Consider the following 16,551-nt stretch of genomic DNA (forward strand, 5'->3'; position numbering starts at 1 on the left):
TTAAATCCAAATTAAATTAATTTTTTAAATATATGTATATATATACATATATACAAACACACACACATCATTTGCTTCTAATCTTTCTGGATATTGCATAACCAGTAAAAATCTTCATTCTTAAATAAAGGTGATGTTGTTTATAACCAGATCCCAAGCATGGTGTCTATATATGTGTGGGGAGAATGGGTATGCTTTATCAAATCTAGGTGTCCATGAGGAGTTGTCTCAAATTGAAATGTTATTATCATAATATGGAATTTTTATAACATACAGTAGAATTGTTATAACGTTGTATGATGAGATGGAATTGGTACTTCCATCCTGTTTATACTCATGAATATCTTGTATTGTAGATGTGGGAAGAAGCATTATCCTTGTGCAAAGAACTGGCAGAGCAATATGAAATGGAAGTTTTTGATTATGAGCTTCTAAGCCAGAATCTGGTAAGGGTATGACTCTGTAAACCAGGCAAACTTTTCCATTGTCATTCCAGAGTTTGGAAATATTTTGTAAAAAAATTTATTTTATCATATTTGTATTCCACCCTCCCCTCGAGCAGGCTCATTAAGAACATTTAAAACGTTCCATATAAAACATTTAAAAGCATCATACAAAAATATAAAAATAGCAGCATGAAGAGAGCCCATGATTTCAATTCAATGACATTTTATTAGCATTAGTCTGATTAACATGTTCACATAGCTTAGTCTGTGCTTGTTTACCATTAACTGAATATGTGTAGCCAGGTGACATGAAAGTTAGGCCTGTCATATTTGATTTATAATGCCTGTTTCACCCATGCAAATTAAGAATTGGTGTTAGAGTTGCTGAATGATGAACATGCATGTGTAGATTAAAACTGTTTACAACCATGAATAGTTTTAGTTAAGGTTTTGTAAATATTTAATAAAGCATTGCAGAAAGGAGAGAAATAGGCTTTAAATTTATTTTCTTATAGACATATGTCTGATCAGTTAAAATGTTTTGTGAATGTGAAATTGTTATTATGATGTAGTCAGAAAATTAATACAGTTGTGGAAGAGTTACAGTTTTTCCCTAATAAGCAAACAAAAGAAGCCCTTAAAATGTGCCCAATTAAGATTATCAGGCTGAAAAGAAAGGTTTCCAATTAAATTCCTCAAATTAATTGACTTTAATGATAAACGTAAGCAAAATTAAATGATGATGTAGTTATATACATCTTTTTCCATTTGGAGATTATCAGTATAGGCATCTCTTATATAAATCACAGAAAAGAGGAAAAATGATTTTCATTTCAGAAAAAAAGTGTATATCATTTTAAATTAAAATCCATTTCCATTCATCTTGGACAAGTACTATTTTATACTAAACATTCTAGAGCCTTTTAATATACACTTCAGCATTTTTTAAAACCCAGATATTTGGAATCTTACTGATTTTCTTCCATGCCATTTATGACCAGTATTGGATTGAGTCTTGCCATACTGAGCTGTTTACCCAACTTTATGCTTTGCCACTGCTTCTCAAACTGGGCCAAATCTTTATCAAACTGTGAAAAGGAAACAATCCATTCCAGTCCTCTAGAACTGTTTGCTTTAGATTTTAGCGCTTGCAGCAACTGTTCTTTTCCTTACAGTTTTTCTTTCAAATGCAATGGTTAGCTCATTTATTGTTTTTATGGTGGTTACTGTTGTATCCATTTTTATTTCAGCTTGTAAATTATACAAATGCTAAAGAAAACTATGCAAGGTGTAATAAGTATATATATCAAAAGTTTTGGGAACTCTCCCTACTTACTTTATGAAATAATCAGTTATGTAATGCTAGTGTGATCTTTGTGTGATTTTGCTTTCAGATACAGCAGGCCAAATTCTATGAAAATATAATGAAAATTCTGAGGCCTAAACCAGACTACTTTGCTGTTGGGTATTATGGCCAAGGGTTCCCAACATTTTTAAGGGTAAATGAGTCTACTTTGTACTTTATCTTTAATAACTATTTGTACCTAGCTCTAAAAAAACAGCACTCTGCCAAATAAAATAAAGCTGTCTTCTAAAGGAGAGATTTATCTTCATTTTTATTCCACAATACCCAGAATTTCTTGTTGCAGTTGTCTGCAGTGTCATTTGTAACAATAGTAAATGTCACAGTTTCAGAAAGAAGTATGATATAGTGTATGCTTTTACTTGCTGCTTTCAAGGTTAGAGGAATTTATATCAGTAGATTGACAACAGAGCAAACAGGGTCCTATTTACTTACTTACTTACTTACTTAAGTTATTTATGTCTGCCCTTCTCACTGAGACTCAAGGCGGATTATGCAGTGTGAGTCAGTACAGTGATGATCAAAGACATTTCAATAAACAAGTAATGAGTATATAGATGCAAATTTGTAAAAATTTAAATACCAGCAGAACTCTAATACAGAGCTGAGGAAATGTTGAAACAGAGCATAAGCAATTCTATGACTGACATATTAAACAACATAGGAACTACCCATTAGGATCATACTTATAGCCAGGGGTCATTCTGTAGAAAAAGAGCTGGAGGAACTCATTAGCATAACCTATTAGCATAACTCTTTAGCATATGCCACACCCCTTGACATCACTGGAAGTGTGTCATTAGCATAGCTGATTTGCATATGTCACGCCCCCTGACATCACCAATCCTGGCTGTTTTGGACCCAATCCTGGCCATTCAGGGCCGAAATTGGGCCCAAAATGGCAAAAAGGGGCTGAAAATGGCTGAAAGGGGGCCCAAAATGGTCAGGATCAGGCCACTGCTGAGCGGAAGAGTGATCTACCACCTGTCAGAGGCCTGATCCAGGCCGTTTCGGCCCCACTCCAGGCAGAAATGGGCCCAAAATGGCTGAGAGTTAGGTGGGCGGGGCCACCTGTCATGTGACCTCTTTGGGGAACTGCTAGAACTGTGATCCGGCGCGTTCCCCCTCAAAATGAGCCCTGCTTATAGCAATAGTAGCGAAGTCTATGATCTCTCAGGATTTACAGCAATAGTAAAGTCTGTGGTCCCTCCTTATTCCTTTACTGATGGGTCTTTTCAGACCACTTCCTTACAGAACAGCCCTCCTATCTGAGTAAAAAGCTTCTTGAATAATTCAGTTTTGCATCATTTGTGGAAGGCCAGGAGAGTGGGAGCTTTCCTAACCTCCTCTACTAAACCATTCCATAAAGTGGGAGCCACCACAGTGAATGCACATGTAGGGCAGCTGTTGATTTTGCTCATGTGCAGAGTGGCACTTGCAGAAGGCCTTGTTCAGAAGGTGCTGTGATGGAGTATAGGGAGAGTCGCAGTTCCATAGATATGATGGACCAAGGCCATGAAGAGCTTTGTAGGTGATAGCCAATAACTTGAATTGATCTTGGCAACTGATAGGTGGCCAATGGAGTGACTGCAAAATAGGAGTAATATTCATTGTCCTCCTAGCTCCCTATAATAGCTGAGCTGAAGCAATCTGCACCAATTGAGTCTCTGAGTTAACTTAGAGGGGAGACCTATGTAAAATGCATTAAAGTAGTCAGGTCTTAATGCTACCATTGCATGGATCCAGGTGGCCAGATTGGCTGGGTCCGGGCTAGACTGAATTTGTGGTAAGCAGTTTTTGCAGCTGCTTTAATTTGCGTTTCTAGTAGTAGCACTGACCCATTATAATTGAATCTGCAAGGGTCATATGAACTATTGAAAGTGGGGAGTACAATGTCCTTCAAGATCTCTGCCTTCCCAACCAGCATCACTGCTGTCTTGTCTGGATTTAGTTTCAATTTGTTTGCTTTCAGCCATTTGACCATAGCCATTAGACAGTAACCTAATATCTCTACTATATCCTGCAGTGATTTGGATAGTGAGATACAAAGCAGGGTGACATCTGCATATTGATGGCATCCATTCCATAGCTACGAATAAGTTCTACTAAAGGCTTTATGTAGCAATTGAATAACATGGGGGATAAGATTGCACCCTATAGAACCCCGCAAGATAATTCCCGTTGAATCTGTTCCATGAGAAATGATGTAAATCAGTTCAAAGCATATGGCATGGTCTACAGTATCAAAGGCTGCAGATAGTCATAATAGTCATAATTAAGAGAATGTTTATTGCTGAAATAAATAATGAAATAATAATGAAATAATCAATAGATTAAAACTAGAAATATAATGAATATCAAATCTAGTATAGTTTCATATTTACAAATGCTTTCATATTTGTTTTGAAAGATTGTATAGAAGCTCACATCATATTGTATAGAAGTTCACATCAGGGACTGGATTTGACCCTTGGCTTTTCAGTGGCTAAAGGAGAGGAAGTGGTTCCATCTGTGGAACTTGGAGGCGGAAGCCACTAACAGCAAATAGAATGATTGCATCATTCTGTTTGCTGTTAGTGACTGACAGCTGTTAACCCAGAGTGCTGAGCAGACAAAATGGTGGCTGTGATAAGTGGACTGGCTAGTCCTGTTTCTAGTTTAGAGGATGAAGGTTTCTTTCACCCCATCCACTGTCCCCCATCCTCAGACTGGCTGTTTGTGAAGGACTTTGGCATCTTTTTGAATGTCTAGGGTGCAGCATAAACAACATCAAAGTCAGGTCAAAGGGGAAATGAAAGTCTGCTACCATGGGGCTGTTGTCAGGCATGAGATCAGAATACACAACAGATGTAAGGCATTATGGTGAAAAGAGTCAACAAGCAGAACTGACAGAGTTAGTGTAGTCTTAACACTACAGTTATTCAAATGGGAGGGGTCCAGCTTTATACCTCCATACTGGATCTTAATGGACCATTCAGTCAGTTTTTACCTGAGGCTCTCGTTCCTCTCTACAGGGTGTACTTCCTCTGCATACCACCTTGAGGGGGGTGATGTGGTGCAGAGGATATTGGGTCAACAACTTTATCTGACTACAAGCAATAGAGAGCACACAGAACAATGCTGTGGGGCACTTGGTATCCTTCCATAAAACTAATTGCTGATTGCTGACCAGGGCCTTAAACCATTACTGATATACTGAAGGTATATCACTGCTAACAAAGAGGAAAACTATAAATAATGCGGTAATGTGTAGCATACATTCTTTCAAACCGTATGCCTGTTTTCAGTCTTAGAAATCTTCCACTTTTATTACAGAACAAAGTATTCATATATCGTGGTAAGGAATATGAGCGGAGAGAAGATTTTCAAGCACAATTGATAAGCCATTTTCCAAATGCTGAAAAGATGAATACTACTGCACCTCCCGGAGAAGACCTCAAAAACTCTCCTGGCCAATGTATCCTTAGAATATGAGGTGGCTATAAAATATGGTGGTGGGGGGGGGGATATCCCTGCCTTGTTTACACAATACAGTACTGTACTTCCCTGCAAACTGAGACACTTTATATGCTACACCTTTACGGTAAGGTCGTAAAATGTTTTTTTTCATATATGTGTAAGATCAAAATGCACAGAACACACACCTATAGGTTTGCAAATATGTGTGTCATCAAGGGATTATTGGTAAGAAGATATGCTTGGCTATGGCTCCTTGAAGGTGCACTTAGTGTTAAAATATGGTTTACTACCATGTAAGGTATGAAAGTGTTGGACTTTCCAAAATTTATTATCTTTCCATTCTGAGGGCCAAGACTCCCTTCCAGTGTGAAACCTACTAGGAGAAAAAGCTGCATTTGTCCCTTCTATTACATACCTCTATTGTTTTCTGCTGCTCCTCTTCAGTTGACTGTGTTCCTGTCACAGTAATCCACGGTTTCCTACCATTCTTTTCAGATACGTGTTTTAATTAGCCAACAATGTTTTATGCTTTATTTGATAAACATTTGAAAACATTCCCACTCCATAGGTAATATTCCTTTTACTACTCTAAAGGGGCACCACAGGCAGTCTGAGGAGTGGGCATACCAGGCAGTCACCTAGACCCCCTTGGAACTTTCAAGGCAGAGCAAGGAGAGGGCATGACATTGCTCAACTCTAGAGTTTTCAGAGCATTGGTTGACATGCTGACATCATGTCTGTTTTTTTAACCTGGATATATGTCCACACATTGTGCAACATCATTTACACCCCCACTGTTTCTTGCACTAGCCCACACTCAAGAGTGTGTGGGAGGGTCTTACCACCAGCAGATCACCTGCCCAAAGCAGGCAAATGACATACTTGGGCATAACAAATTCACATACAGTGTCTTGGATGTTTCAAGGCTGTAAATTCACAGTAAATATGTGTGTTATCCTTGTGTATTCTCATAATATAACAAACAACTCATACTGAGAAGATCACAGGTAATGTGTGCTCCTATTACACACATTGGTCGGGTCTTGGTAAGTGTGATGTGTTGAAACCAGCAACATTTTACTAAATCTCAAATAATCTCTCCTTATTACAGCCCCATCCTTCATGACTTTTCCATGCAGATCTTATGATCCTCAGAACAGTATTTTTATTCCCTCTCCCCTTTGTCATCAACAGAAAAAGCTGGTTGGATCCTACTCAAGTGTAACATCTAAAAAATCCTACTGTCACTATGACAGGGGTGTTTGTGGAAGAGGCTTAGAAGCCCACATTTGGCATATCAAGAATGATTTTTAAAAATGAGCAGGTTAAATCGTAGCTGAACATTCATTTTTCTAATCTTCATGAATTTAATGGTAGTCTTCAATCTACACTACTGATACCTGAACAAAAAATTAACTGAAATATAACTAGGGCTGTCTTTTTCTTTTCTTTCTTTCTTTTTTTGATTTTCTAGATTTCCCAGGCAGTGGCCCCGGGAGGGCAGTTACTGGCTGGTGCAAGACCTGATATACCAGGGCACCTCCTTAAACAACAAACTAAGGCAACTACAAAATCAAGGATGTAGAACCAAAAATCTATACACAATTTAGGTATATATCCAAAATCTTTAACAATTTTTTTAAAGTGTAAAGTGCAAAATATAAGTCATGCAATTCTCAATACCCAAGTAATACAATACAGTTACAACAACCATCAATCAAGAACCAGCTCATACACAGAGATAAATAACAATATACATATGCCAACTGGTGAAAGAACAAGCGCAATAAAAATTCACAGTCCGTATTTCCATATTTTCATGTTGCATAGAGCAGACCATCCTCCAGATGGAAATGGAGCTGTAAAGACTCTTCAAGAACAGCCTACGGGTCTTTTGCCAGCTAATTCTCAATTCCCATTTCGTACACAAGACTTCCTAACGGGCATACTTCCATAAACTATAATAAAAATATTAATATCATACAAATAGTCTATAAGTAATAAAAACATCCTCAACTCTTATTGGAAAGTACTCACTGGTCTCTCACAGTATACAAACACATCAACCAGTTGGTGAAATCTGACGGAACAAGGCCGTAAGACGCCCCAATCAGTGCAGCACTATATACACAGCCGTTTAAAGGTACAGTAATCAATTACATAATAGCAACTCTTAAACTGATACAAACCAGGTAAAATGATCCTAATACTACAACAGCTGTTAACAAAATATACACAGTTTACAAAAAGAGGAACGAAGCCATAAGGCTCCCTAACAATGTAACAGTATATAGACAGTTATTTAAAGGTACAGTGACCAATTATACAAAAGCAGCTCTTAACCGATACAAAGAGGGGGAAAGGTACCATGATGCAACAACAGTTATTCACAAAATATACACACATTACAAAAAGCAGGAAAAAAACCATTTCATTGTTTAACCCTCAGGGTACTAAGCTGTTAAACTCATGAATACACTTTGTCTCCAGTTGAAGTAATTTACGAGAAGTATCCAACAGGGAACTTGTTTCCAATACATATAGGACCGATACTCTCAATTCCCTAGCCTTATGGCAGTGTTGTAAAAAATGAGCCACCAGCGGTGTCTCTACTACTCCATTTTTAATACGCGAGATATGCTCTTGTATCCGAAGTTACTACCTATGTAAATCAGAGGACACCTACACTGAATTACATACACTACATTGGGTGTCTTGCAGGTCGAGAACATCCTGGAATATTTCTTTTGCCTCCTGACAGGGTCAATTATCTCATTAACTTATATTTTACACTTTAAAAAATTGTTAAAAATAAAATCATGTTATCCTCATGTTTTTGACATGCTAAAGATATTTATGGTGTAATCCAGTCCTGAGTTATTCCAGTCTAAGTCTGTTGAGATCAATTGGCTTAATTTATATAGGATTACATTGTAATTTATGACATACTGTCTATGGAAACACACACAATAAACTTGTATTCCAAATATCAGTAATAATCACACACACACATACATAGGAATATCCACTTCAGAAAAAATACTGAAAAAAGCACAAATACTCAGTCTTAATAACAGAAAAGAAAGAGGAACAGATACCATTTTCATGTTTAAGAAAGTTATGAAAATAAAACTGCTAAAGTAATTAACATTTGCTTTATCTTATTCTGAGTGAAAATAATGTTACATCTCCAGACGTCTTGTACATTGTTCTCAAATTACATCTTGAGAAAGTTGCATGTAGTGCTCCATTTTTGTTCAGCATTGTGGCTTAAGCCCAGTCTCTGAAGCTTGTACAGGAAGTAGAGCTTTCTTAAAGGAAAATTTGGAGCTATAAATGGGGAACTGGGAATTTGACAGCATTAATGCAGAAGAGTATTATATTAAAGCTTCAAAGGCAATATGAACTCCAACATAATTTTATCTGAGGGGCTCGTGGTGGGTGAAAGTGCCATCCAGTCATAGCTGACTTATGCTGACCCCTGCTGGGGGATATTAAAAAAAACAAGAAAAGAACGGGGAAACCCAGACATATAAGCACAGTATAGCAGGCCTGCAGGCCTTAGGTCATTCCCTTTTAAGTTGAAAGATAACATTAGATCTACTGGAACAACCAAAAAGTCAATTCTTAAAATCATAATAATCCTTCCATGACTTATTCCATATACCACAAAGAAGAGACAAGAAAATAGTGCAGAGTTTAATTTGTCTGTTTCTTCTTCTGCGAGGCCATAAGCCAACTGGACTAGAGAAGCTAGGCGATTTGTACAGACTGCTAAAAGCTTTTTTTTAAAAAAAAGCTACAATGCTTGTATTTAGAGACACAGAACAGCCCTCTGTGATAGTATGACCCAGGGTAGACCGGCCGTTATAGCCACCAGGGAATTTTCTGATGGGTCAATGGCCTGCCCTCCCCCACTTGGGCCAGTCCAGCCCTGGGAAGGCAGCTCCTGGCCCAGGAGAGCCAGCATGCAGATGGCTATCCCCCCCCCACACACACACAAGCGGTGGGGCAAGAGGTGCCTGGTCAGGTCCTGTGAGGGGCTGGTTCTCTTCTTCCCTCCATTGTGGGGGTGTGGACTGGGGAGGCTGTGGGGCAGGGCCCTTGTCCAGGGCCATTTTGTTGGCCCCTAGTATGCTCCTAGTGTAATCTCTCTGGGTTTTAGAAGAGCCTGGACTACTCACATCTCAGATTATCAGTCATTTTTGACATTAGCTGACAAAACATAGCTTCAACATGACTTGGATTTTTGAATTGTATATAGAAGGGCAAGATTTGATACAGTAGCGCCTGGAAGACCAACAAGGTTTCCAGGAGTCTGATGAGAGTCTGATTGAGTTTTGACTCTTGAAAGCTTATACCCTGGAAATCTTGTTGGTGCTACTGGATTTGAATCTTGCTTTTCTACTGCAGACCAATATTGCTATCCATCTGAAACTGAACTGTATATAAGCAAGAAGGTAAATTATTATCCCAAACCTCAGAAGGGAGGGGAAAGTTACTCCCTTTATATCATACAGATGTGAGAGTCAAGAAGAAGCATTTGTCCCTACTGTACAATGCAGAGTGCATTTCTTTTTCAGTCCCATTTATGTCTGATTCCATAGCTCTGGTGGAAATGCTAGAGACAGGCAATAATCATGTGAATTGGAAACAGTATAATACAAACACTGCTGCTCTCAGTGTCCATAAATGTTTCTTTTGTCCTACTAAAAAAAACCCTGTAGAACTTGTTTACCAGAGGTGAAAAGTGAGATGACATTCACGCCACAGGCAATTATACTCATACTTAACCTTTAACATTCTGTAAAGAATCTGTTGTGTGCAGCTTAAGAGAGATGGGATTTTGACAGAATGATAAATAGTTATGGCTTAAAGATGTACATGGAACAGCTCTGTTAAAAATTGTGGTAATGCTTAGTGCTGAAGGCCTTTGCACAGAGAATTATGTGCACTATCTCATTATCACGTTGACAGCTGCAGAACGAATCAATAAAAGAGTTGAATGTGTTTTCCCCGGTATATGTGGATACTCCTGAGTGCAGAGTTATTCAACAGTATGTCACACAGAAGTAACATAGCCCCTGACCACCATCTATTAAATCAACAGACCACTTAGGGCTGCTTTATGAAGTCAAAAAGCTGCCTGTTTCACTGTGAGATCCCATTCCTTCATATGCAAGAATTTGTGCCGAAATGTATTACATGTATTGTCAAATGCATGTGTTTGCTGCTTACAGTCTTTGTTTTAAAAACATGATGCCAAAATGCATTTGAAGCAGCAGTCACCATCATATCAATAAAATCCTTCAAACCAGGGGCTCCCAAAGTGATGTGGCCATCTTGGCATCCACTGGTGTATTTCCTGGTACTCACTTGATGGGTCTTAATCTTAAATGGAACAGAAAACCCCCAAGGAGCTTTGGGTGACTCTTCATCAGCTGACTGACTTGCAAAGCACTGCACTCTTTCCAGCCACGTGCATCACAGCTGTGTTCTCATTCTTACTATCTACATAGGCTTTCTTGAGTCTCTGGAGTTGGCAGCCTCTGCCCATGGCTGTACAAAGAACAAACCTTCCCCCTTTATTTTGAAACAGAAACCAAACTGCATCTCTTCTCCACAGCAATGAACTCCATAACTTTCCTCCATCTGTGGTTGTTGTGGGTTTTCCGGGCTGTATTGCCGTGGTCTTGGCATTGTAGTTCCTGACGTTTCGTCAGCAGCTGTGGCTGGCATCTTCAGAGGTGTAGCACCAAAAGACAGAGATCTCTGTCTTTTGGTGCTACACCTCTGAAGATGCCAGCCACAGCTGCTGGCGAAACGTCAGGAACTACAATGCCAAGACTACAATGCCAATACAGCCCGGAAAACCCACAACAACCATCGTTCTCCGGCCATGAAAGCCTTCGACAATTTCCTCCATCTCCTTGAAACAGGAAGTGCTTTTGAAGAGTTTAGGAAACATACATTTTGGTGTCCTGCTCCATTGTACATAACTTCCGAGTGGCCCATTTTGTGGTTTGTTTGCTTCTTAAAGCGCACGAGTAAGAGGCATTTGAAATTACAATAAAGCATATCAGCTTTATACTGAGGGGGGAAAAAAGAGTTTAGGAAATATCGTCTTGGAGTCCACATTCAATAGCAACACAATTGGACAAAATCTTAATTTTGTGATCGGTCCCAGCTCCATGGCACCCATTCTGTGATAGTACCCATGATCCTTTCCTGAAATTCCAAAAGTGCCCTAAAACTTTTGGGAGCTCTGTATAAGAACAACAATGCCATGTAAAACATTCAAAAAAGAGTAAGCCTAGTCAATAATTCAGTAGACAATATCTTCCTCATCATCAAAAAGTTAAAGCACCATTGTAATAATTGCTGAACTCAGTTCAAGTAGAGACCCTTACAGGTTTTTTAAAAAGTCATCTCCTAATCACAGAATAATATCAGAAAAGTGGTGAAGCTGATATAAAACTTACCTTGAAGTGAGTTTTGAAGCCGCTACAGAAAAAAATCGTTCTAGACCTACTTGCATAAATTAAGAACATAGAGCAAAGCATCTGTTTCTGATCAAAAGGAGTGTGGATGAACATAGAGAGGACAACTTTCCTTGAAATAAACAGAATCTAGACTATTTAGGGCTTGCTTAATACTCATTACAGTGGCTTCAGATTCCTGTACCCCCTAGTTAGTAAGATTCCTATAGCAACTTTATGTTCTTGTTTTCTTCCATTTTTTTCTATCGTAGTTTTGAATGAAAAGAACATGAAACAGATTGAATTTTCTAAGCATTGTGCTGTTTAGTCAATAGGATGGTATTTTTGGACCTATGATTGTTAAAGGCCAAGCTCACATTGTAAGGTGGGCATAGAATGCTTTGAAAACGGTAAGCTTTTCTTTATAAGAATGTTTTATATCAGCTTGTCAAAATATCATCTCTGCTTCCATTTCACAGGCCCCAACACTCAAGCGAAAAGCACTTAAGAACCATGCTCATATTGTTCTGAATTCACCTTTCGCCTTCCCTGTCTTCTTGGCTTCTTATTCTGGGAAAGAAAGTTGCCGCACAGACACATGATAGCTTTTTCAAAGCTAGTCAGACTGTTCTTTCCTATAGGATGCAATTTGGAAATACATTTCCTATTGTGTTTTGTATAGGAAGAGGCAATATTTTCTCCCATTATAAAGATGAAGCTATTCTTCAGTTTAACTAAGGACTAAACTGGATGTTACAACATCCATAGGTTGGACCTTTGAACACCAATGCCATTTTAGAGAAGTTTTTGGCCATTTAAAATGCTGTGTGTGGGGGATCCCACCCTAAATGGGTCCATGGCATGGTGGGACCAGGCAATCTTGTTGCTGCCACCCATGTCTCTTTTCAAGTGCTGAACCAGCTGCCTTCAGCTGTTTTGGCAAATTGAAAAGGCACCGGGGGGGGGGGGAATCATCTGGTCTTACCATGCCGCACATTTTTAAATGTCCAAATTTTTCTCTAAAATTGTGCCGACATCCACAAGACAGACCATGCATACCATAATGTCTAGTTTGGCCCTAAAGGTCACTTCTCACATAGAAATTGCATTGCATGATTGTGACTTGTCCTGTGTGGAACATATAGCCCTTTTCTATGACATGTTATATGCAATATAGACTAAAGACACCAATGCTTCCTTAAAAATGTATTTATTCATTATATTCTGTCTCTTCCTTCTTGCTTTAAAAATCTCAGAAAAACTTTCATGGCATTCCAGTGGCCTCCCATTAAGACACTGATTAGATTTATTCAGCTTCAACAGATCTAAAGCATCTACTTCTTCATGATTATCCACTGGGAGCCAATCTTCTCTAAACTAGATTCTGGGAGATGGATCTGGGAGATAGTAGCTGGAAAGAGGATTCTGTAGGGGTAGTCTTCAATCTACACTACTGATACCTGAACAAAAAATTAACTGAAATATAACTAGGGCTGTCTTTTTCTTTTCTTTCTTTCTTTTTTTGATTTTCTAGATTTCCCAGGCAGTGGCCCCGGGAGGGCAGTTACTGGCTGGTGCAAGACCTGATATACCAGGGCACCTCCTTAAACAACAAGCTAAGGCAACTACAAAATCAAGGATGTAGAACCAAAAATCTATACACAATTTAGGTATATATCCAAAATCTTTAACAATTTTTTTAAAGTGTAAAGTGCAAAATATAAGTCATGCAATTCTCAATACCCAAGTAATACAATACAGTTACAACAACCATCAATCAAGAACCAGCTCATACACAGAGATAAATAACAATATACATATGCCAACTGGTGAAAGAACAAGCGCAATAAAAATTCACAGTCCGTATTTCCATATTTTCATGTTGCATAGAGCAGACCATCCTCCAGATGGAAATGGAGCTGTAAAGACTCTTCAAGAACAGCCTACGGGTCTTTTGCCAGCTAATTCTCAATTCCCATTTCGTACACTAGACTTCCTAACGGGCATACTTCCATAAACTATAATAAAAATATTAATATCATACAAATAGTCTATAACTAATAAAAACATCCTCAACTCTTATTGGAAAGTACTCACTGGTCTCTCACAGTATACAAACACATCAACCAGTTGGTGAAATCTGACGGAGCAAGGCCGCAAAATTAATTGGCCAGTGTACATTTGTGCTGTCCCTACAAAGAAAGAGGTGCTTCCAGATTCTTAAAGCATACCTCACAAATGCAGCCAGAAGATATAAAATCCAGAACTGAACAGATTTGTTGCTGATCTGACCCCTGAAAGTAGGATCAGGTTATGGAATACTTATACTAGAGCCAAATTAATTGAAAAACTGTAAAATCTGTGATTAATTTTCTGAAATTATCTTTTTACCACTGCCAGGAAATGGAAGAGAGGAACGGAGGTTTCGTTTTTTAACCTTCGTTTATCTGACTTGAAGTGGGCCCTAGAGTTGTTATTTGATCCACTGCATCCAGGCCTGTATGTTGCCTATGTTTCCTCCAAACTAACCTCCAGGAGGTTAGTGAGGTCAGAGCTAAGCTACAAGTGATGCCTGACACAGGTTGGACACTTGTCAGCTTCCCTCAAGTTTTGATGGGAAATGTAGGCATCCTGGTCTTGCAGCTGTAATGGAGAGCCAAGCTGTAAAACCAGGATGCCTACATTTCCCATCAAAACTTGAGGGAAGCTGACAAGTGTCCAACCTGTGTCAGGCGTCACTTGTAGCTTGGCTTTCAGTGAAACAGCACATGCTGTCAAGGGGCAGGCAGGCCCCCTGGGAGCCGGTGCCGCCTGCTTTCCCTGGGAGCTGGCTGATGATGACCCCTTCTGCCACAACATCGCTTGCTGTTCAGCTGTGGCAATCTGTGTGTCTCCCTTGTTCCCTGAGACCCTGGCCTCCAATGTAGCCATTGAAGGCTCCCGGAAAGTCATCTTCTTCCAGTGAGTAAGTGCGGCCCAGCTAAGGTTTGCTCCTGTCATCCTTTCAGTGTTGTTGGTGGTGTGGGAGGCTGAGGACACAAGTCTTCCCAGACTGCATACTGTTCTGGTGTCAGCTTCAGCCCTGTACAAGTGGATTAAAACATTTAAATAAATAAGAAGTATTTAAATAAATATTATTATAAATTTATCTTCCTGCATGCCTGCCAGTTTATTTGAAACTAAATACAAGCACATTTAAATGCATGCCAACAGCAGGAAAGAAGCTCAAAATTGTTTAAATGGTAATGTGAAATCTGTTTGAGTTATTTATGATACTTTAATCTGAAAGACAAATTAAAGTGCTTATTCATAAATATTCACTTTTAAAACTTACAGTATAAATCTAGATAGCTGGTCTCAATGTTCATACAATTCTTGGCTCCGCAGCTTTTAATTTTGAGTCATATTTTGAGGTGGTCCTTTTTCCAGGCTACAGAATATTTCCTGTAACTACATGGAACAAAATATGCTATAACATTAAGACCTTAACATGTCTAATTTTAGACATACAGTGCTTCACAGTGCAGCCAGTTTTGGAAGAACATCCTCAATTCAAAAATAAGCCAGTACCTGATCAGATCATCAAGTAAGTTTTTCTCTCACATTATTGTTTATATAAGTAAGTGTATGATGTGCTGGGCAACAGGCAGCAACTTTTCATTCTATGTTGTCCTGACGTGAATGATCCAGAGTAGACTGATCTCATCATATCTCAGAAACTAAACAGGGTTGCCCCTGATTAGTACTCGGATGGAAGACCACCAAGGATTTCCAGAGTCACTACACAGAGGCAGGCAATGGCAAACCACCTCTGTTCATCTCTTGCCTTGAAATCCCTATGGGGTCATGTTACCAGAACTGCTCTTTATTATAATGGGGAATTAGCTATAGCAGTCTGTAACTTAAAATTAAGCGCGGATCATAACCTATGTATACGGAGGTCCCGATCCCAGACACTCTAGTGACAAAGAGGCAGACTACAAATAAGTTCCAAACACGTGTATTTAGTGTGGCGTAAGCCTAAACTTGCACAAGCATACAAGAGAACATACAAGATCTAAGAAATATTAAGTAGGAAATACAGAGACGTTCGCATTAGCTGGTTCCCAACGAGGATAGGGGGAATACTCACTTATCCTGGAGCGAAGCAGAGATACAGCAGCGAGGGTGGCCCAATGCCAGCACTGGGACCACAGACGGACAGCAAGGAGGTCTGGATAGGGAATGGCCTGAGCCACAGACAGCGAGGGGTTCTGGATGGGAATGGCCTAAGCACCGAGTGGTCTGGGAGACCAGCTTAAATACCCCAAAACGTACCCTGGGGCTGGTGCTGTACTTGGTGGTTCTCACAGTCTAAAACAAAGGTTCTAATGGGCTACTGAATGGCTTAGATGGGCCACTTTAGTAATCAGATTGTGATAAGTGACACCTCAGGAAGAGGGGACAAAAGAGGGAGGGGGAAATCCAAGTGGGCTGAAAGGATGTTCCAGCGGACAGGGCTTGTCCTGATGTCATCAGCTTCTGGAATGCGGAGGTTTCTTTGAGATGCATTCTCTAAGTGCTTGGGATGGTCAGCACTTAGTTCTTCTCCGGGGCGGCTCCTAAGATATGCAGAGCGGGGCGAGGTACTCTCGCTGCGGACGTGGTGTGCCCGCTTCGCCGAAATGGCTTCCCAAAGCAGTCTTCCTCTCAGGGTCTTCTGGCTGCCTGAGAACATGGATGCCGGCTGGGCATAGCTGGGGCTGGTTTGCAGGTTGCCCGGTAGCGAGGGCAAGCTCGGGGACCGGCCCGCGGGAGGCTCCAG

General features: G+C 39.7%; 1 protein-coding gene across 1 annotated transcript in view; it reads left to right on the forward strand.

Moving 5' to 3' along the window:
• The window catches only part of DOCK2 (dedicator of cytokinesis 2), a 470,704-nt gene that overhangs the window by 401,902 nt on the left and 52,251 nt on the right, over positions 1–16,551 (forward strand). Inside the window, exons 39-42 of the mRNA XM_054976977.1 lie at positions 357–446; positions 1,841–1,945; positions 5,125–5,266; positions 15,252–15,333. Coding sequence (XP_054832952.1) covers positions 357–446; positions 1,841–1,945; positions 5,125–5,266; positions 15,252–15,333 — 419 coding nt within the window. The remainder of the gene's footprint in view (positions 1–356; positions 447–1,840; positions 1,946–5,124; positions 5,267–15,251; positions 15,334–16,551) is intronic.

Source organism: Eublepharis macularius, chromosome 4 (genome assembly GCF_028583425.1).
Source record: "Eublepharis macularius isolate TG4126 chromosome 4, MPM_Emac_v1.0, whole genome shotgun sequence".
Classification (NCBI taxonomy): domain Eukaryota; kingdom Metazoa; phylum Chordata; class Lepidosauria; order Squamata; family Eublepharidae; genus Eublepharis; species Eublepharis macularius.